At 36.4% G+C, this 23093-nt stretch overlaps 3 protein-coding genes across 10 annotated transcripts in view; 1 reads left to right on the plus strand and 2 right to left on the minus strand.

Annotated features, from left to right (window-relative positions):
- Positions 1-7041, minus strand: part of LOC139963267 (iron-sulfur clusters transporter ABCB7, mitochondrial-like) — a 23972-nt gene extending 16931 nt beyond the window's left edge. For all 6 annotated transcript variants that reach the window (XM_071963914.1, XM_071963913.1, XM_071963912.1 and 3 more), the window contains exons 1-7: positions 6470-7041; positions 4970-5074; positions 4435-4632; positions 4136-4265; positions 3204-3390; positions 1785-1866; positions 502-678 (exon numbers count right to left, since the gene is read on the minus strand). In XM_071963914.1, coding sequence (XP_071820015.1) covers positions 502-678; positions 1785-1866; positions 3204-3390; positions 4136-4265; positions 4435-4632; positions 4970-5074; positions 6470-6625 — 1035 coding nt within the window. In that variant the 5' untranslated portion in view covers positions 6626-7041. The remainder of the gene's footprint in view (positions 1-501; positions 679-1784; positions 1867-3203; positions 3391-4135; positions 4266-4434; positions 4633-4969; positions 5075-6469) is intronic.
- LOC139963268 (cilia- and flagella-associated protein 298-A-like) lies at positions 6444-22560 on the plus strand. 3 transcript variants are annotated; one of them, XM_071963916.1, is made up of 9 exons: positions 6444-6577; positions 9386-9482; positions 16305-16455; positions 17374-17541; positions 18327-18394; positions 18727-18885; positions 19960-20091; positions 21016-21111; positions 22245-22560. In XM_071963916.1, exons 3-9 carry the CDS (start codon positions 16317-16319, stop codon positions 22353-22355), a joined length of 873 nt encoding a protein of 290 aa, XP_071820017.1. In that variant the 5' UTR covers positions 6444-6577; positions 9386-9482; positions 16305-16316; the 3' UTR covers positions 22356-22560. The 3 variants fall into 3 exon arrangements, with proteins under 3 accessions (XP_071820017.1, XP_071820016.1, XP_071820018.1); XM_071963915.1 differs by lacking the exons at positions 6444-6577; positions 9386-9482 and adding an exon at positions 14795-14942; XM_071963917.1 differs by lacking the exons at positions 6444-6577; positions 9386-9482; positions 16305-16455 and adding an exon at positions 14815-14942.
- Positions 9187-14636, minus strand: LOC139963270 (spermatogenesis-associated serine-rich protein 1-like). The gene is given in 8 exon segments (XM_071963918.1): positions 9187-9641; positions 11476-11538; positions 12246-12372; positions 12608-12775; positions 13244-13347; positions 13758-13828; positions 13831-13898; positions 14420-14636. Coding segments are annotated over 8 exon segments (792 nt in total). The 5' UTR covers positions 14466-14636; the 3' UTR covers positions 9187-9496.
- Positions 22561-23093: the final 533 nt, after the last annotated feature.

A 23093-nucleotide genomic window follows, 5' to 3' on the forward strand; every position in this document is an offset into this window, starting at 1 on the left:
TCAAATTTTGATTGCAATGGCAGGCCTTCATAAGGGCTCTGAGGAAATTTTCTAAATTTTGGAAGGGCAAAAAGGCATATTTTGCAAGGAGAAAGAAAACAAAACCAGAAATAAGAACAAACAACTCATGAGGTCATTTGTAACACATTTTTATCTTTTGCTTCCAACAGCTGCTTTAAAAGCTGGTTTTTACGGCACAAATACTGCTGGAGTTTCGGACAATTCGTGAGTGTCTAATTTAGTTTTTATAATGTTTTGATCATGAAATGACAATTATAATAATGAGGGCAATTTATGTACAGTAACTTAATTAAACCACAGACTTGTTTTTGGACGATGGATGATTGTTTACTGGAATTATGACAAGTGGTAGGGAAGCACACCAATGGCTAATATTACCATTGGTTCAGTTGCTTAATTCAAGCCCTGCTGTTTAGAGTATGGCATGCGCCCTCACATGCATCTTTAATAAAAACATCCAGGATTAATGAACACACTTACCTTGACTGTTTCATAATTGATGAGTGAATCCACTGCATAATTTCCTGCCTGATTGTCAGCTTTATTCATCAAGACCCTAAACTTTGTTCTCCATGATGTTATAGACAGTGTGAAAGCAGCATAGGCTCCAATGCAACCCACGGTCACAACAGCAAATGGTAATCCAAAGTTATAATACTGTAAATGTCAATGAGAATGTAAAAATATCTGTGACACGATCTCATGTTTTTTGTGGAATTGTTCTTATTTCTTAATATTTGCATGGGGATTTGGCAAAAATTATCTAATGTTTAGACTCATTGAATCACCTCAATTTTTGTTTCTCTTTGAAGGTTATGAGCTTGGCATAAAGCAATTGTGGAAATACAAAGGTAATCTGTTCAACAATCCTCTCCCCCGCACTCCCTCCCCCTTCCCCACTTATTTAAAGCGTAAAGAAGATACTCATGTGGTGTATACATAACTGCCATATCATGTAACCCGGGCGTCCTCTTTGTATCTCTAGAATTGCTAATCTGTAAACTTTCTGAATTTAAGACCCTGACAGCAAACTTTACTGAATCATAGAATTCAGGGGTGAAATCAAAGGGGTGTAATCCAGTGGTGGGCATGAAATTGGTTTAGTGGGCAGCAGTAAAACCTTTTACCCCATCCACACATTTCAACACTCACTAAGGATGTACTTACAATGTACTTAGCATCGTACAAATCAAAGATCAAAAAGTACTGCATGTTGTCCATCTGTAAAGTGGGAAGCCTATCACAAGTAGGAGCTAAATACAAACTCTTCATGTTGATGTTATCTCAGCCTTCAGTAGACTTGATCTACAGTCCAAGTTAGACTCCACATTGGATGATTCTAGCTACCATCTTCAAGATAGGCAAATAAACACAGGCCATGGCAGTCTCAAAACCAAAAGGCACTGAACTTCTTTTATCCCCTAACTTTTTTGACTTACGACAATTTTACACTTTACTGTATTATTTGTATATACACATATTGCTATTTTTATATTTTGTTGTCTTTCTTATAAGTTGCTGTATGTGCGAGTACATGAATTTTCCTTATTGGAAATTTTTGATTGGAGAAATTAAATTTTTCTTACTTATTTAATTACTTATTTCAGTATTGCATATCTTTCTTTGCCAAAGGCTAAGGTTCCACATGCAGCTTAAATAAGGTTTATGGAAACTTTTGAAGGGACTACAAAAATTTCTCAATGACCGCATTTATCCCACAGGCCTCACTCAGCCAACTTGTGAAATAATCCATCAGCACTCACCATTATACCACCAACCATGCTGACTTCAAGTATAGTTGGAAATATATTAAACACAAGAGCACTCAGTACGAAATTTATACCACTGTGAATGAGAAAGAGAAAGTTGCATGGTATTAGATTATCTCGCGCAATCATTTCTTACGACAATTCAAACTGAACTTGAATATACCCTACGGGAAAGTATTACTGCAAAATACCAGTAATCTTTCAAGTTGTTTGAATCTAGTGCTGATGCTACTTTTATATTAGACATGGAAATAAATTAGAGACCCATGTCAGGTAATTCTTTGCTATGGTTACAAATTAGAAAAAACATTTAACCTTGATAAATATGCAGCCAAAGATCACAAAATCTCCAGAGTTTCTTTATCTATATAATAATATATAACACAACTGGCAGGAAAGGCATCTTTATAAAAAATGCAGCACTTTTTTCCTTCATTTGTTGTTTGACAGCTAGTATTATATCAGTAGCTACTCAAAATTGGTCCACACTGAATGGTAGATTTATAATTCAGTTGGTATCACAATTACTTTTCTGATTTCCCTGACATTGTCTTTGCTGTTTTGCAAACACTTGTTTGTTGTCCTTTTTCAATTCAATCACAGAAAGTATTAACCCCTGGCAAGAGTAACAGTGATATAGTCTTACTGCCACAGAGCGCAGAGAGGTTAAAAGTTAAACCAGAAAGCCCAAAGGCTTTGTAATTCCTTGCCTTTACATATGGAATCATCTGATTTGTAGAGCAAGTGAGGAAAATGCATCCTAAAGTCAAGTACCAGAACATCAGAAAGAGTTTCAGATGACTTGACCATTGCAAATGTTATTAGCTTCATTGTTAGAACACTTTGGCATCTGGTATACTCAAATGACCTTTGACCCCTGCTGTAAACAATAGGGTCCTTGCACTAATTAAGGTGCATCCACACACCCAATATGAATTTCATCCAAGGTTTGCTGTTTAAGTTATGACTTAGTGAGTTATCATGTTTACAAGCCAAGGGGACACACACACATCCACCCACACATACCATCACCATCACATAGATTGTCTTGCCTCTGGCAAAGAATGAACTAACTTGTTATGAACAGCCTTTAACTATTTCAAACATTCAGTACTGACCTATGCCTGCCTTACAGGCTGCAAAACACAGATGACTGGCACACTTGCTGGCTTGATAAATGTAAAGATAAAATCACAATGATTTGATGGCAATTCTGAATATATAGCAGAATTACAATTGGTTGGTTGCTCCCCCCCCCCCCCCCTCCATCTCCTTACAAATACAAGTACTTGAATAGAGTCTGTCAGCTAACTCACAAAGACTTTGGGTGCTACAGCTGTACTTAATCATCACAGCAGATGGATTAAAACAAACTTTATAGTGAAAGCATCTGTTAATATATTGTATGCATACCGGCTTCCCCTATCAATGGCCTTAGAGAGGGCGCCTGTCTGTCTGGAGAGATGAAATTTTAAATCAAGTTTGTGAAGGTGTAGAAAGACATTCCTTGCCACCCTTCGAATGGAACTTTGAGCAACTTTAGCAAAGACGGCATTTCTGGCTTCGTTGAAGAGCGATGCACTTGCTCTAGCAGCACCATCTATCAAGAAAACATTGGAACTGTGGTTGAAAGGGACGGCAAGAATCTGTCTCATCCCTCAACCACACTACTATGCCCCTCCCTGGACCCACAAAGAACTAACAACATGAGTACAGTGTTGATAACAGTGGTTATCCCTAATGAGGTCATGCGAGGAGGATTTCTTCTCCTCCTAAAAGTCCACCACAACATCCACAAATCAAAGGTTTGCTTCAGTCTCTGCATACTGTTCATTTGTCTGCACTTCTTGTGTAACAATAACAGAGACAATTTGATTATGCCAAGGCCTACTATCATGCATGGTGTTGACACACTTGTCATGCATAGTCCACCATCCTTCTGCATTCTGCCACTGATGTTTAATATCATCAATTCAAACCCTGAAATGCTTTGAACTCTCTTGCAGGTTCCATGTATTCCTTTGCAGAGAGATACCTTATTACGATGCTAAGCTGCCACACATACGCAACTTGCGTAACGCAAGTGGGGAAAGTTGAATGGCTTATAACTTACACCTCATGTATGGTGTCTACCCAATATACAGGCTTGGATTTTGTTTAATTTCATGGATTTCTCCTAGAGGAAAATACAACCTTACTTCTGCAGCCAGGTATCAAACCCACAACCTCCCAGATGCTAGGTCTCATTGCTTCTAGTGCCACCACCTGTATCCACTTGACCATTTAGCCCTGATCTTTCCTTGTTAGGCTACACATTGTATTTCATACATAGAGGAAGATCTTACATCCAACAAGAAGAGCTAGAATTATTGTTGCAGAGTTCCCGGCTTTAGTGGCAGTCTCTGCTACAGAGTGGTACTCATTCAAGTTGTCCACGGCGTACTTGAAAAGAAATGGAACACACACGCTGACAATCTGTAAAGAACAAATATCGATGTTACAAGTAGACGTAGTCACAATTCTCCTGTTACAAATATTGCAAAGCATTCTATGAATGCAGAAAACAGTGGAATGATCAGTGAAAACAGTGAATGAAGATATCACCACTATTCAGGATCATGTGACCATAACAAATTGTACTGACCTTTGACCCAAATAGCAACCCAACAGCAGCCAATACTCTGATTTTTATGCCTTTTTCATCTTTGGGCCAGATGTAGCCAAGCATTGCCTTAACAATCACCCATCCTGAGACATCTTTGTCAGAGATACCAGGAAGTTTAGCAGGGACTCCCCCAAATTGGAAGCGATGAGCAGTGGTGAGCTGCACAGGATGGCCAGGCTAAAAAGATGGAAATACAAATACTGCTAAATGCACTGAACTGTGTTCTCCATTTGTAATTGAAATAATGATTCAGCAGTTTACATATTCTGGTAATGGTGATCAAAAGACATGATTTTGCAGATGGCTTTCCACACCATCTAACTGTCAATTATTGTATGTGTTTGTATTACAAGTCTGTGTTGTGAATTTCATTTATCAGTTTTGTATCACATGCATTTCATGTGGAATTTATGGGAATGTGAAAAGCAAGCAATAAGCAAGTTCACATAAATACAGTTAAGAATGTAAGCAACACGTATTACAACATCAACCTCTGAGCTGACTCTGATAGTACCTGCAGGAAATTCTGGCTGGACCATGGTATTTGAAGAGATGACAAGGTTCTCAAGTTGTGTACCATGAAGTCATTATCAAGATATTTTTGATGACCTCTTCCTCCCTAAATAAAAACAAAGCAATTTCAAAATCATTCATTACAGGATAGAAATTGAATGAAGTCCTAAAATTTCTCCACATGTATGTTGATCATTTAAATACTTAAATGTAGCAACATCAATTATATGGTGAATGATCCAGATGTCATTTTTTAAATGCTCCCTTTTTGTTCACCTGAGGCAATCGTATTGACATAAGTCTACATGATATCCTTCAAACACGACAATCCACGAGTTTACAATGCAGATAACAGGTTCAATTAAGTCTGTGGTACTTCCTGACATGTTATTAAGATTTCACAGGCAAAATCAAATTCCATCATTGTCCAGCTATATATCATAAATAGGGGAATGTATCATGTATGTTCATCAGAAAGCTGGAGGAATAGAGATGGCATCACAGTATACATTTGGCCATCTAGTTAGAGATATACAGGTATACCCTCTAGTTAGGCCTACCAAAGACCAAGGCTAAAGTTATTTGTCCAGCTGCCTAGATGCCAAGAATAACAATCTCGACTCATTTTGAAATTCACAGGTAGTTTCCATATTCCCGGATTTCATGTGCCGTCCCCAGAAAAGTGTGTCCCTGGATTTTATGTCCATTGAATATCCCCGAGTTTGTTAAAGGCCCTGAATAATTAGAATTCATAGAGACAGCTCGAACCTAGGCTAAGCTGTGATTGTTTACAACTAGGCAAAAAGATAATTCCATTCATGGCTCACAAACACAGATAAAGGCAATCCAGATTCTTGAAATATTTGGCCTAACTTTAGAATCCGTACCATATGAATGGGAAAGCTTACTTCGAATCGGCAGAATAAAAACTGTATAATCCGGTTAGGATTAGGAGATAGAAGAATGGGAGGTGGAGATAGGGAGTGATTACATGAATGTGGGAGAGAGATAGTAAGCGGGATATGGATTAACAGAAATAGTCGAATGGTACGGATTCTAAATTAGTACCAAATATTTCATATAGCATGTAATTCTCAAAATAACGCACCTAGCATTGACTTATAAGACTTCCAGCTACCTTCAAGCCAAGGTTGACCACCAAGACACTGTGAGACCTCAAAGTGCCTAAGTTTAATACTAATAATAGGCCTAATACTAGTACAGACTTCACTGTAGCCTACTGTAGGTACTGGTACAGTACTAACCAAAGGCTTGAATCAATATCATGTCCTCGGATTTTCTGGAAAAATATATGGTCACCTTATGGTAGACGTAAATTGCAGATGTTAGTCTTTTCATCCGAAGGAATAAGGCGAAGATTTTGTTTACTCGCAGGTTGTTGGCAGATAGTTCTACCTTCAATCCGCCACAAGGCAACGTATCGCAGAACTGCTACCTACACGTTCTTATAGTTGATACATGATAAATTAAAGTTTCTTACGCATTTTCGAATTCTTGGACCACAAAAGAAGGAATATCCACGTTCCACACTCAATGTCGTTGGTCGATGGGACAGGTATGCAAATCTAGAGACGTTCGTTTGATGAAGGTATGTAAGACATCTCTTACGATTTCGTGACCAAACCAGACGAGCCATTCTAAATCTACAAGTACAAGGGTGCACTACATAAAACTCTTCTTCAATTCTGCGACGTTACACTGTCAAACTGATACCCACTTTGTTGTTTAAAATATCTTATTCTGCACTAATTTTTCCGAATTCATTATTTTGAATTAATAATCCTACCTATACGATTGCTCATTCAAAGGGTACGCTGGAAACACAAATCGCTGTATCTATAACATTCAATTCACTTCAAGTCAAATTTCTATTCCCTATTTACCCTATACTAAGTTTGTTTGGCATGGCAGTCGGATCTAATTGCATATTTGGAATTGCTAATTCTGCACTAAGTGTTTTGAATTAATAACTCTATGCACATATGAAGTGATGTTGGTTTTTGCTTGTTTTACCTAATTTGATTAGTAAGATCTGTAATTCGAAATGAATTGCTAATCAGCGCTGTTTAATTGATTATTTAACTGAATAATTCGATATTGCATGTATGTATTTTAGATCCTCCTGCAAGCAGGAAATCGCGAAGATGCCTCATCAAAGATTCATATTACAGATTCATATTATTTCAGATTCATACTTCCACAATTGAACAAACATGCATAAATGGTTGCATGCAAATGTTATCAGACAACTGAGTTGAGACGCAGTAACCGAAAGTTTAGACACAAATATCCGGCATATGAATTTTAAACTCGAATTTATGAGGTCTAAATGTCGATGAACCAGTCGAAATGAAGTTAAGAAGAAATTAAAACGAAAAGTAAAATTTTGGGGAATAAATGGACAAATTGGAGATAACAAGGTCAAAATTTTGGAATGAAAGTTGAAATTTAGTCCCATCTGACCCACCGTAGCATGCACAAAACTGAAAATTTTTTGAACACTACCCCCCTCCCTGTCTCTATTCCACTAAGTCAAAATAAGTAGGCACATACATTTATGTAGTGATGACTGAATGAAAGTTGTATTTCTATTGTAGTTGTAAGTAAAAAGCCCCTATGATCAACATATCTCACAACTTTATCGCAAAACTGTTGAGTAGGGAGCTGTAAAAAAAAGTCTGGTTATGTTGTGGAGAGGGGGTTGGTGCTATGGTGGCCCAATGGTAGGCGTACAGGTTGGTGCCACTGGGAGAAGAGGCCGAGCCACTCCTTGCAAACTAATTTATATGACATTGGGTGAGGTTACTCGACCGCAACTTGGAACTGCACTGATTGTGCTCTACGTTTAGAAATTAGCATAATAATATACCATTTAAAACGTGCATAACAGCAATTAGCGTAGCAATCCTTTAAAGTAACATGCTGCATCATAACAATGTACATTGGAAATGTCCACTTTGATAAGTGGGTGCATGCAGTTCCAGTTGCTTCCATGTCTAGCTATGCAAAATGATAGTTGACACTTTTATATTCCTTGCAATGTTTGAGCAGGCATAGATAGGTTGCTATCAACAAGCAAGGTGGCAGAAAACCTTAATTTCCTTAATTCATTTCCTACAGTATGGAACTATACTTGGTCCCCTGTGTCAAGAACGATAGGCTGCAATGTTCCACCCTGGGGACCACTTTTATGAGTTGCAACTTTTGCAAGATTTCTTCAAATTAGATATAAACTATAACTCAAAGAATTGTGGCCAAAGTTGCCAACAGGAACTTGGTAAAGTTTTTTTTTCTCATAGTAAGGTTTGGTTTTCAAGTTAGAGATGAATACCAATTAACATGATAAGACCAACACAGAAGAACAGAGAGAATTAGAGGGTTTTATTTAATTTTAAATTTCTTTATTAGTTTCTTGGGGGTAATGAGAATGATGGAAATAATCTGTTCATTACAGTGAAATGCCCAAATAGCTAGATAGCACAAACAATGGTCACTATACGATTAAACTTACTTCGCTAAACATATTGGAGAGACTCTTGATTGAATGTGCTTAAAGTTTGAAATGAACTTAATTTAAGGAACAAGCCTGTTGTAAAATTAGCACACTGGTATAGTTAGCATAAAAACACACTTAATTAAGCTTTCAAGCACCAACTTTAACTTAATTTAGTCAACCTCAAAGAAACAATCTTTCCTTGTTTTCCATCAAAGTGAGCAGGCTGAGAGCATTGTTCGGAATGCTATGAATAATTTTTTCTCTCCTAAAATGATATGTCAATGAATGTAAATCTATGTTTTGTAAGTATTTATGTATATGGGTCACAAGAATTCAAGTAAACGTAGTTATAAAATTAATACTTAGAATACCATACTGTCAATACACAAAATGATAAACACCCGCTTTAGTGCTTCTGTTAGTTAAATTATTTGACAACATTTTTAAAGCAAAGTACAAAGAATTCACCTTTGGAAAAGGTCATGCACTGACTGTTGGAGTATTGATAAAATCTTCTACATATAAATGACACAAAATTTATCAACAAAACAATATGGTATTAGGGTAATTATTATCAGATTACTTCCTGTAAATTCCCTCACATCCCATCCCACCTACCCTCCCCGAAACTCACCTACCCTCCCCACAACTCACCTACCCCCACATCTCCCCTACCCCCACAAAACTCAACTACCCCCACAACTCCCCTACCCCCACAACTCCCCTACCCCCACACCACTCTCTTCATTATAAGGAATAGAAAGAGTACAGCATACTTTTATTATTGAATTTATTGCTCTGCTTCCCTGTTTTGCTTAAACAGAAATACAATTTATAAAAAATAAATTTTTCCAATTTCATATTTTTGACTGCTTTAAAAAGTATCTTTGTTTTTACTAGAAAAAAAAAATAAAACTAAGAAATGGCAAGAAGTGGAATTTAGAGGAAGAACTTGTATCAGAAACTTCTCATAAGACAACAAAGCCATCATCCGTAGGTGAGTGTAGAAAGTCATGTGGTAGGGACAATCTTTCTGCCGTCCTCCCATACCACTGGAGGAATAAGCATTGCTGCCGGATGCCACTCCTCTAAGCCAGCAACATGATCAACATCCTCTTGTGCCTTTCTTCTTCTCTCTCTAAACTTGTAACAGTCACTATTTTCAGGGGAAAAAAGAACATATTTAGGATTAAGATTCATAAGTTTCTGTTAAAACAGACTTAGATAAATTTATTTGAAATGAAATGACAGGAACTTAATCCTACTTGTGATATGTTTAGATATGTTTTATTATTTATGTTAGACTGTAATATATGTTATTCTAGTATTTCTTATCTTATCCTTACATGTTATATGATGGAGATGAGATATATTGTACTCTATCGACAGTTTCTGCAAAAATGGAACTAACATTGGTGCCCAATCTTCAATGGCAGTGAACTGTAATTGAAAGTCTCTGGTAAAACAGTAAATAGCTTTACTGTATATAGATGAAATAATGGTACCTTAAAACTGCTTGCGATACTGGTTTAATTCTTTTTTTTTATTATATTGTTCTGTAATATATTTTTACTTGTACTTAATTACCTCATTCTCTCAAATGTACTAAAGAGGAGAAGGTGGGGCACAGTGGATGGTATTTTTTTAGGTGCCAGTTATCCTTCTCTCCTTGATATATATAATTACATTTTGACATGGATAAAATGGCAATTGTCTATTACTATCATAAAATACAACATAACTTTAACATTTAAAATGTATTAATCAGTTATTGAATAATTAATACATTTCAAAAATTAATCCACTGTGCCCCATACCCAGGGCAGAGTGAATCACCCCATGGGGTACAGTGAATCATTAGAAAAGAAAGCCAAGAACATCTTAGCAAACTTTTTTTGTTGAATACAAACACTGAAAATGTTAAGAGCTCAAGATTATTTAAAAGGCAACAAGAAAATAGTAATAGCACACAAAAATATCAACTATATATGGCCTAACATCAAAACAGTGAAACCATAGCCTACTTTTAAAAATTTGAAATGTTTTCAATATCTTCCTCTACTGATTTGCATATATCAATAGATCAACAAGGAAATAAGAGGGCTCACGGTGATTTAAATGGCAGCAAGAGTAATAAGCACATTAAAACTCAACTATGAATATAAATGTAAGACTAAAATCCAAACATTGAAACCATAGTCTACTTTTAAAGATACAACTTTAGTTTTCGATATTTACCTCAACTGATTTGGATATGTTAAAAGATCATCAGGGAAAATAAGAGAGCTAAAGGTGATCTTAAAGGCAGCAAGAAAATTGATAGTAGTAAGAACACTAGAAGTCTGCAATGAATACTAATATAGGCCTAACATCAAAACATTGAGACCATAGCCTTCTTTTAATTCTTACATTTGATTTGATATCTACCTCAAATGATTTGCATAAATCGAAAGATCAACAGGGAAAAGGTGCATCAGTGGTCGCAGTGATCCACTGTGCCCCGATCTATTGTGCCCCACCATGGTTTTGCACATGAATTGCCATCAAACTGTAAAACTAGGCTGACCCCTGGCCTAACACATGGTCTAAAGTTTGTTACCAAAATACTCCATTAAATGATGCTATAACTGAAGGCCCCAATTTCAACTTGTGCTATAACAGGCTTGGATAATGAGCAGCAAAAATTTACATTAGACAATGAAAACCAATCAATGCTTCCCAACTTTTCTGGTACTGCAGCCACTCTGGTAATTATTTCTATGAGTTATAGGCTTTGATGTGATGCTAAATTAGATGGTGTTACAAAAAATTTATATTCTGTTGTTTAAAGTTATTTGAAGTGATTCACTGTGCCCCATGATCCACTGTGCCCCACTTGCTCATTGGCAATTTAAGCAAAAATGGTACTTAAGCATGCTGCTTTCCTCATTAACACTGTGTTAACAGAATACAAAGACATGAAGAGAACAAATATTTATAGGAAACTATACCTGTGAACAAATGTTGATGGTTGTAACGGTACAAAGGTATCTGGCTTAATCCTCTGTGCACCTCTGCGATGTAATATGAAATAGTTTAATGGATAAAAGATAAAATAAGTTTAAGTGTTTTCAATTTAAAAATATCAAAATAAACAAAAGTTTTAGCAAAATGCTTATCCACCAAAGAGCCTGTGTAAGAGAATGTGTAGAAGTAAGAGGGCCTGATGTTCACCCTGTTCATTAACCTGTCTGTATTCTGTGCTTTTATTTGTCCCTTCTGTTACTGTAACTTGTCTTTCAGCCTCTGAAGAAGATCCTGCTAGGATTGAAGCATTGGGCCCTCTTACTTTTACACAATTTTAAAACATAACTACAAAGCATAATAAATTCTCAAAATTTTGCTCAAAGCTATGTATGATATTTACAACAAGAAATGACCAATATTAATGGAAATAACATTATCCTTGATTGTTCTTTATTTGAGTATTCCACACATTTTATGTACTTTGAACAGGAATAGATACAGAAAAACTACATGAACTTCATGTATTGTCCACCAAAATGATAACATTTAAACAGTCAAGTCAATTTGAATGGGGGAACAGTTTAAAAGAATTCTCAAACATACAGTTAAAATGTTACTATTCAATGAAAGCAATTTGACAGTAAAATAATTCTTGGCAAAATATTACATTTTACATATGATAAACTGTGCAGATCAGAAGTATTGTAATTTATGAAACCAATAAAATTAATTTTTGGTGACAATCGATACTCACCCAAAGCAAACTACTGGTCGAGTTGATCCAAAGTTGTGGAAGTTTTGGGAATACTCCGGAACTTGATAACTTTTGTCACCGAGAGCAGCACAAGGTATTTTGCCTCGTCTTTCCCAATAAGAAGAAACTGTCACGTAGAAATCAGAACAAAAAATAAAGAAAAGAACACCAGTTATTACATTTCCTTTGTTTGTGTTAAACTAGAAATTGGTGAGTTATTGTCAATGCTTGCATGCATACATTTGACTTAAGGATTATTTTTCCCTCTTCATACAGGGTAGTGATATCACCAGATCCATTTACTTTTGGTATAAGAACTACAAGTCTACATTCAAATTCAAATCAAATGGTTAAAAACTCACATTTTCTCTTGTTTCCAAAGCGCATGAAATGACTAATTTCTTGACTGCTTGTATTGTTTGCTAAAGAAATTGCATTTTTCAACCTCTGGACTTCAAACCTACACTTTTTCCCGTGTTTAAAACCCTCTGGATAAAATGTCCATTCAGCCTCTGACTGCTGGTATTTTCCTTTTCAAAGAAAGGGATTTAAAATATGAAAACTATAAGTTCTCTACAGCAGCTCAATGAAAAAGAAGACAAAAATTTGTGCGAACATTTTCCAGTCAAATAATAAAAGGCGTTTCAGAGAAACATTTCTAAAAAGTGTCTACTTTTTATATAGCGATGATTCATGGCAAACCTGGTATTTTGTAATGTCAACAGGGGGGGGGAGAGATAAATGTGAAAGGAATTGTATCTAATATATATATAGGATTTTAATGGGACACCAAATGACCCCTGAAATTGCTAGATGAGATGAATTAAAAACAAAATAATTTTTTAAATTTTCTATTAATATATTTGATACGGTTGGTACCAACAGCTTCAAGGTGACGAACATGTTCAAAATAATTGTTGAAATGACATCCTAAGCACCAAAGTCCTATTTGCTTCTCTTGAATGGTTTCTTTAAGTGGCATACTCTACTTAACTCACCAGGAAAGCATCGTATTCTTGGTAATGAGACCTCTTCACTTGGTCCACTCTCAATTTTTTCTGGAATTCTTTGGACTCTTGAGACCCAATCAAGCTGACCTTTCCTGCAAAACCATAGAAGAAAAAATTATAAAGCAGAGCTGTTAGAAGTTATCAAATAGCAAGACCTGTGATATAAAACTGTCAGCTGGGTGCTGTTTAGCTGCTGCCATATGGAGGGATTGTCTCTATGTTGCCTAGTTATTGTTGACCAGAGTAATATTGTGAAACCCCTTGAGCACCATTATCAGTGGATATGTCTGCAATTTAGAAATCCTCAATATTATATCATTAATCTTCTACAGTTCTGCAAAATTTGGTGTGATGTGTTTCTGCAATGACTTTATGAAATTCAGAATACTATCAGCCATAGGCTATTCACTACTTTAATTTACTTTGCTTCATTTAGATTCACATCTTCAACTTTGGAAGTTTAAAAATGCTTTTAATGAAGGAAACTACATCAAATTCTCACTCTGAATGCTTGATGTCTATCTGTCTTGCATGGGGGCTCCACTCTGGTTGTTCACCAATACCATGTTGGATATGAACCTTCTTCCTCGTTTTCCTTCCACATACACACCCCTCCTCTCCACAAAATGTGTCTTTTCTCTCTCTAAAGATAATGTGATGTTAAAAAGAGTGTCAACAAAGAGCAATAAAGTGAAATCATAAGGTTTAGCAAATAAGTCACAGTTGTCATATTCTTACATTAACAATAATGTTTATGGTGAATTAGTTTAGTTTTCTATTGAGGTACCATGAAAACGAACACCATCTACTTTTACCCAACCTTTTGTAGCATACCTTTTTAATGTTACCTCCATTTTAGTGTGACCTAGCCTAGGCCTAGAACCCTTAAAACAAAGTCCTTCAAATTTCAATGAATTAAGGTTGAATTTACTAGGGCATCATACAAGTTAAAGTGTAAGCCTGGCTTAGTTTATGTTGGGCCTAGTATCAATAAATTTAAACTGCAGTACTACCACTACCAGTACTAGCCTTACTTAACTGTGGTGTAACGTTAGACAATTAGCCTAGGGTACTAACCATCGAGCAGAATATGAGAACTTAAATTAAATTCTGTTCTAGGCCTATGGTACTACAAATCAATGAATTCTAAATCCTATAACTTACCCCGCCGACCAGGCTTTCCGACATCGGTAGTGACGTGGAGGGCCATTTCGGTATCAGCAAATGTATCTGACTAACAGAATTAACGATTTTGTAAATAGCAAAAAAAATCCATACTTCGTTGCTTACACCGCAGCCTACTGTATTTTCCTTTGATCTTGACTTGTGCTAGGCTACATTTCAGTGTAAACAGTACAACTATATTGTGTACACGGTTTCCATGGTAATAGCGGGCTCATGCTGTTACTATTAGGTTAGAAATATGACATTCCACCGATTTACCTATTTTTTTGGGGGGGGGGCTGATGGAATTAAGACATTATAAAATGGCAATAAAATATTTTTGAGCAGTGTTTTTATAGAAAAAGTGTAAATAAATAGGTCCTCGTGACTTCCATTGCTAACTGCAAACGACTGAATATGTACTTCGTTCCAAAAACAGTATATGTAAGAAGCAACGTACAGTGGCTCCAAAGTCAGCGCACAGATTATCATATATTTTGACTCGCGTGGACACGACGAACAGGTACATTTAGGCCAAATGATTTGATCTAGTTTGCTAGCAAAAGCTTCTCAAATTGCTGTTCTAAGTACATGAATATTTAACTTGAACATGTTATATGATAAAAATCTGTTTAGGCCTAGCAAACTAATTTACTCAAAGACTACCATACTGCTAGGCTATGTCCTGTAACGGAGGGGCTCAGTTTCGCGAGAGAATATAGCATGGTGGGCTCATAATTGACGCACTTAAGGATTTGATCAACGATGTCTATCAAGGAAAAATCCAAATCACTCAACTGTATGTGTTTTTCATGTGTAGTTCCTCAGAAATGTTATGATCTCAAAATATTTAAGGTTCTGTGCTTATGCACCGTACAATTGAGCAGAATTTGACCACAAAATGTCTGCCGTGTCAAGTTCTTTCATACCCCTAAATTGACACATCCGTCGATAAGCTAACTGTAGTGTAGGCCTTAGTATACATCCATTGACTTTAGATGCTGTTTGCTATGCTCTGAGCCTCTAAGCTCAGACAGGTCAGGTCCCAGAGAGAAGTGTTATCATATTGAGCTAATGTTGGTTATTTTTAGGGTGTAAGATTTCCAAATGCCCAAAAAACGTGCAAAACTGGGGGGAGGGTGTTAAAAGCTTAAAAAATAACACAATTTGGTCAGCAAATAGCTGAAATGGATTAAACTCATGAAATATGTAATTCTACTTGATTGTAAAAAGTTTAGGTGGCCTGCTGTATCGTTGCTAGTAATAATTGAAGATGCGTCAATTACGGGGGTGCGTCAATTATGAAGCCTACAATATACTGTATGTAGTACAACTGCTTGTTTGATGGTTTCTGTAAAGTCACACTTGAGCAACATGTTCTATTTACGGTCACTCATATGGAAACTTCACAAAACATTATATTGCAGGTCAGAGGATCCAAGAAACTACTTTGAGCATTATTGTCAATATCTAGTATATTGAAATTTGGAGCAAATAATGATTAGGCCTACCTAAGTTTAACTTTTAAAAATACATAGAAATGGGTGATAAATAATTGGTATAGTAAGGAAATGATTTTCTTCTACAAAGGAATGGTACCATGTTGTTGGGAATAAGTTTGTTTGGTGATTCACATACATGGTAAGCTTATATATTCCTGTGTTCACTTGCTTGGTTTCTGTGTTATGTTTTTACTGTTGTTAGCCAAAGCAGGGTGAATTTAGTAGCCTGATAAAATATCCAAAACTGGTAGAGAGGATATTCAATGAGAAGTTGCTGTAAATGCGGAAGGCTGATCCAAGTTGAATGTAAAACTAATCTAGTTATTGCAACTTGTTATCTTGCTGTTTCCATATAGAGGTAACTCTTCTTTGTCACTTTACAGATCTCACATAACATGGTTAAGTTGGTTGTAAAACGAGGAGATGAAAGTCACTTTCTATACGAGACAACCGTCAGTACAGTCACATCTAGCGTCATTAAAGACCTGGTTGCAATACATAATGGTAGATTAAAAATAGAGAGACTGTGTGCAGGTATGGAAACTCCCTTATTTTGTCTGGATTAATTAAATAGTTATCTATCAATATATGTAATTAACTACGTCCATGATTTATTATATTTGTAGGTTTTCAATTGAAGGTAAATAGTGTGTCATTAAATGTGCTTTTATATACACATCAGCAGTAGACTTAGCTACTCTACACTAGTCGATCTTTGCAATAAACTTAGGTGTTCTATTGCTAGATTGGTATAGTGCCTGAGTGGACTGCCTCGGTTACCCTCACTCATTTGTTGGCTGACCTTATGACACCTTCTTTTTTTAAATTTCTTTTTTCTATGGAGGGTGGGAATGGGGGACTAATAGGGTAATCAAACCAACCTCAGGATTACAATACACCTCAGGGTTACCCTGTTTCAAATCCCATTCTAGCCAAACATTTCTTTGATGTTTTCCAAATTTGTTTATTATTTCATAGACGGTTCTCCATTGTTCATTTACTAGTTACTTCTTTTTTGATAATGTCTTCATTGTCTTGTAACTTGACAAGCTATCTCTTATTCAAACGTGAAATGAGAGTTCTTTGAAGCACCTAAATATAACACAGTTTAATAAATCATTTATCAAAATACAGAAAATGTTGTGTCCTTCAAATTGAATGTACAGTATAGTGATTGACTGTTTCAGAATATGCATACCTTTGAATTCCACACCTTTGTTTATCATTCCCGATGTAATGTCTATGGGACTAAAGTAGCATGTAATGTTTTCAGGTATCTTTTCTTTCATATAACTGTCCAGTATTGTACCTAGCCCACAAATTCAATCAAACATGCAGTGGTTAAGCTAGCAAATACAAACTTTATTTTCTTGTAAATCAAGGTATCCGGATGGAATTACAACAGAATTTTTTGGCCAATGACTATTTTTACTTGTTTCTTCACTCTACCAGAGATCAGTGAGTTGTCAGATCATGGAGTCAGCCTTCCTCCAAATATGCAGGGCCTGACAGATGAACAGATTGTGGATCTGAAATTGAAGGATGAATGTGGAGAGGCATGCAAACCCAGTGGAGGTTCAGTGGACTGCAAGGATGAAGTAGGCAGACGGAATGGATGTGGTGAGAAATCTGGATACAGACCAGAATTTTAGGTCAAATCTATTCTTCACAAAGAGATCTACTGTAGCTTTTTCAAAGTCATACAACTTAACTGTTCTTGTGAGTTATGTCAAACATTTCCTGGAATATAATGATGGTTCTTTGTATTAGTTGCTAACATTTGTTGTGATTTCTTCTGCCGAGTCAACTGTTATGCTTAAATGCACACTGCTTGACACCCAGCTTTCCTGGAGAATGGGCTTCTTTTTCATTCTTATTCTTTCTGTTCTGTTTGGTTCAGGTTTTATGTTTGTGTGTGCGTTTCTTGAGTAATTTAGTTTTTCTGCAGTAATGTACAGTATGTTCCTTTGATCTGCTACTAAACCATACAAATTCCAAAGTGTCAGATACCTGCCAAATCTATTTCTGTTTAAAGAGCCAATTAATTACACTTTCATCTTGATACATGTCCTGATATAGTTGCCAGGCTGCAGAACCCATTTATTCAGAGTTTAAAATTCTCATCCAAAATCTTAAGCATTTAATAGTTAGAAATATCACATACATTACCTATAGCATGAGAAATAAACTGAATAAACATCCCAAAGAGGAACTGATTTGAAATTGGCAGACCATTTTAAAGAGGTTTTATCAAGCACTCTAAGGGTTTTGTTGTCAAATTAAATTGTGAATGTCTGTGTTGCTAATTCTCTACTTCTGGTTCTGACTAGTTGTGAATGCATACATTTGGCAGATTAAAATTATAAGGAAATTTGCTAATGAGAATTTTCTATTTTTATCTTCAGCTCCAAATGATAAAATGAAAGAAGTCCTTAGGAAGACCATGAGTGAGGCTAAGAAGATCGTTTCAAAGGTAGTGTAGGTAGTTGCAGGACACTGATGATTAAAAGCATTGGACTTTAAATGTAGTAGTTGGTGTGAACTTGTCTAAGATATCCTTTTATATTGGCCTGTTGCTACAGGGAAGATTCAGGTTCAAAATATATGGACGGCCAAATAAAGATAGAAAAGATGATACTGTGTACGAAACACAACTTTGGTTTTGATCTTTTCAATTTTTTTTGCAGGAATGTCCACTTTAAAAAATTGTTTCTTAATGTTGTAAACAATACGATTGAAACCTGATTTTGTTTGTAATGCAACTGGTAGTTACTGTTGTATTGAACCTTTACCTTCTTCCACCAGGACCAAATCAAGGCCAATGTGTGCATAACTCAGGACATGCTAAAGGAGGCAGTGGATCAACTAAGGGGGGCTGTCACCATTGTTTACCCCATGGGGTTACCCCCTTATGACCCCATATGTATGGAATTTGAAGATAAGGAAGAACTTGCTGGAACACAGGTAACAGTACAGAATGGTAATGCTTGACCAACAATAGGAGTAGCATATATTTTTCAAGATTGGCTACGGGTTAAGTATTTCTTTTTAATAATCCTGCAAAATTTCCCAATAGGTTAATCCACATCCAGGTAGCATGTTGGTTTGTACAGAAACATATTTTGTGATTTGTGTTAAGTTAACGAAGATATCTACAACCTTGGAGAGGAGTCGCCTTTCCTTTGTGTTATGTTCAGATTACATTCGCTAAACATCATTTTTAAAAAATGTTTTATTTTAAGCAAAGATTTAACATACAACTATAATTTAAGGCAAAAACAAAAGTGATTTTGTGTAAACTTTACCAAGATGACATCACAGGGCAGTACAACTTTGTTCCATTCAAATATGCACATTTTGAGTTAAGATGGAGGAGTTGAGATCTAATTTATCCAGGTTTCCCATCTAAAGATTTGTGATCTTCTTCTTACAGTTTGCATTGTTTGATACTTGTTTATTAATTTTTACATCATAATAAAACATTACATAACATGCCACACCATCATACAAATCCAGTCTGTACATTGTAATGCTAGGATTTGTTACAATGAAGGTGAACATTCCAAAGCTTAGCACAACCAATCAGGTTTCACATTGTTCCACATGCAAGTCTCCAAGTCAGTTTGGCATAACCAATCAGGTTTCACATTGTTCCGCATGCAAGTCTCCAAGTCAGTTTGGCATAACCAATCAGGTTTCACATTGTTCAACAGTCAGTCTTTGATCAGAGAGTCCCAACATGGCTTTTGTAAAAAAGGTCTTGTCTCACTAATATCCTTGAGTTTATGGAAGATGTAACAAGCTCACTAAATAGGCAGAAATCTGTAGATGTTGTGTTCCTGGATTTTTACAGTCAGGTTTCACATTGTTCCACAGGCAAGTCTCCAAGTCAGCTTAGCATAACCAATCATGTTTCACATTGTTCCACAGGCAAGTCTCCAAGTCAGCTTAGCATAACCAATCATGTTTCATATTGTTCCACAGGCAAGTCTCCAAGTCAGCTTAGCATAACCAATCAGGTTTCACATTATTCCACAGGCAAGTCTCCAAGTCTTGGAAGATTCCACAACGTCAATCTGGTTTTCCGGAAAGGAATTACAATCGGACAAAAAACTTGAACAGTATGTCGGCAAAAATGAGAAAACTAAGCTGATAGTCAAGTTGCATAAGGTAAATTTCAAAAAAACACCACAGCTAATGGAAATATCTCTGTTTTTGTGGTGGTTCCTTCTCAAGGAAACCAATGCTTTCAATTTTTTTTTTTTTATGGATGTGTGTGTACCTGTGATGGGCTTGAAACTGATTCTTGCTTGTAAACACAACTCTCAAGGAGGACAGCATAGATTGATCTCACACTTTAATCAGTGGATACCTCCTGCTGACTTCTGAAAGCTTCTGCCCCCTCTTGTAGGGTGGGGGGATGGGAGGGGTGGGTGGAGGGTGTTCTCGAGGGATAACAGGTCGAATGTTTAAATCTTTTAGACGAGATAAGTCAAGAAGGGAAACCTGCAATAATCTAATTCTTAATGAATGGGAGGTGAAAGGTCAGCAGAGGTAAATATGTGTAAAACTTAAGCACATCCCAAGAAGGGGGCTATGAATAGATTCTCAAAGTTTGTTCATTCACATTTCTTCATTCAAGGAACAAGACGGTTAAACTAACAGTGATATCATGCTATATTAAAGCTGATTGAGACATCCAAAATTCAGAGACAAAATCATTTATGTTACCTTTACTTTGAAACTGCACTGTTTACAAACATGAGACATAATATTTCTATCATGGATTTACAAGTTACTATTATAAGCTATAAAGCAGAAGGTTGTTCTCTGCTTAAGATTAACTATTAAGTTTGGATTAAAATATAGAGTATTAGTACATGAATCACACTCAGGACTTGTTACAGAACTTGCTATCTTGAGGTTTCTGTGTTTGAATCACTTTCTGGCCAAGAAAGTTAGCTCCTCATTCGGATGTTAATTTTGTCATCATATGTTTTTCTTATTTTGCTTCGAGTTGTTTATATTATATTCATTATATTATTAAATTTAAAGTTAACATGGCAATTTGGTGGATTATATCTCTGTCTTTAGAGAGGATCAGGCCCTCCGGGTCGAGAGCCAGTTTTCAGTGAGGAGCAACGTAAAGAGATGATGCTGGATGCTTATAGGAGACAGGAAGAATGGAAGGTTTGTGTTAAGATTGGCTTGTACCTGGGTTAACCCGGTCGAGATGCTTATAGGAGACAGGAAGAATGGAAGGTTTGTGTTACGATGGGCTTGTACCTGGGTTAACCCGGTCGAGATGCTTATAGGAGACAGGAAGAATGGAAGGTTTGTGTTACGATGGGCTTGTACCTGGATTAACCCGGTCGAGATGCTTATAGGAGACAGGAAGAATGGAAGGTTTGTGTTAAGATTGGCTTGTACCTGGGTTAACCCGGTCGAGATGCTTATAGGAGACAGGAAGAATGGAAGGTTTGTGTTACGATGGGCTTGTACCTGGGTTAACCCGGTCGAGATGCTTATAGGAGACAGGAAGAATGGAAGGTTTGTGTTACGATGGGCTTGTACCTGGGTTAACCCGGTCGAGATGCTTATAGGAGACAGGAAGAATGGAAGGATTGTGTTACGATGGGCTTGTACCTGGGTTAACCCGGTCGAGATGCTTATAGGAGACAGGAAGAATGGAAGGTTTGTGTTACGATGGGCTTGTACCTGGGTTAACCCGGTCGAGATGCTTATAGGAGACAGGAAGAATGGAAGGTTTGTGTTACGATGGGCTTGTACCTGGGTTAACCCGGTCGAGAGTACACAATGATTTGAAGGTGAAAATTAGAGTAACCAAAAGTTTTGTTTCAGTTGATCATGTAAGAGAAACATAAATATTAATCTTCCTTGTGAAGTTACGTATTATTTATGTAGTTTTTGAATGTGGTTTTGTGATATTGCAAATGAAATTGTTATACACATTAGGTAATGTGAAGTTGAACTTGAAGCAAACAGTTGTTATGTCAATTTTTCACACTGACAACAAAATCAATTGTTTTCTTCAGTGTTTGACTTTATGTCTTTGATCATTGATTCAATGGGGTTCCAAATGTATTTAAAAAGGTTGTGATATTTACATATAGCAATAATAAGTGCATTCATGTCATGATGCAGCTTACTGGAAATGTCTGGGAGCACCCAGCAAAGGACTTTTTAAAAGTTTTGTTTTTCATTTTTCAGCCAGCTAAAATGTGGGGATAACTCTGATTGCTGGCCCTGTAGAAAAAATTATCTCTTCTGTTAGTTAATATTAAATATTTTTTTCTTCACAGAAATTGGAAGAGGACAATGAAAACTCTTACCTTGATTCTGCTTGGGCTGACAGCAGCACCCTGAAAAAACAATTCCAAGGCTTGAAGGATGTGTCATGGCACCCTCGTTGACAACATCAACATCAAATTGTGGATAAACACAAAGAGAGAGACCAGTGCTTATGATGTTTTCACAATAGTTATGAACCGCTCAGGCCTTGGAAAGAACAGTTTGTTCACAGAAATAACAATTGCAACGAATCTGCTGTCATGACTGACTGATTGATTGATTGGCTTGCAATATTACATGCTTGAGAAAGTAAGCACTGTGAGACTGGCTGCCTGTAACTCAATAACTGACCTCCCAACCTATTCTTAAAGTTGTAAAGACTGTAGGTTGTTATTAAAAGATTATTACTTGGCACTTACTTTTTTTTAACAAATTAATAGAAGGTTTTTGCTGAAGAAGGGGAGGGGAAGGGTAGACTTTGGAGGAGAATGGTAATTGTACTTGAAAGGAGTTCCTAGTAGTAAATGTCACAAATCAATATTTGCTTTATAAATTTCATTTTGTTTTCTCATGAGATGTGTGTGTGTTTTTATTTATGTTTGCTGGTGGTGAAGGGGTGGGAAGGGAAGAGGGAAGTAACAAGGGACTTGCTTTCCCTCCCTGTTTAAACACCTTAGTTTATGCTTCAGATAGATGATAAACAAATGAGATACTTTTGTACTGTTCATGTTGTACATAGCACAAACCAATAATTGTTTTGACATATCAGTTTATTTTCAGTTTATTTATTTAATTTTTTTGGAGGGGCAGGATTTGCCTTCTCTGAACCCCTGTGTAGTCCCTTGGGCTTGCCTCAATTT

Source organism: Apostichopus japonicus, chromosome 21 (genome assembly GCF_037975245.1).
Source record: "Apostichopus japonicus isolate 1M-3 chromosome 21, ASM3797524v1, whole genome shotgun sequence".
Lineage (NCBI taxonomy): Eukaryota > Metazoa > Echinodermata > Holothuroidea > Aspidochirotida > Stichopodidae > Apostichopus > Apostichopus japonicus.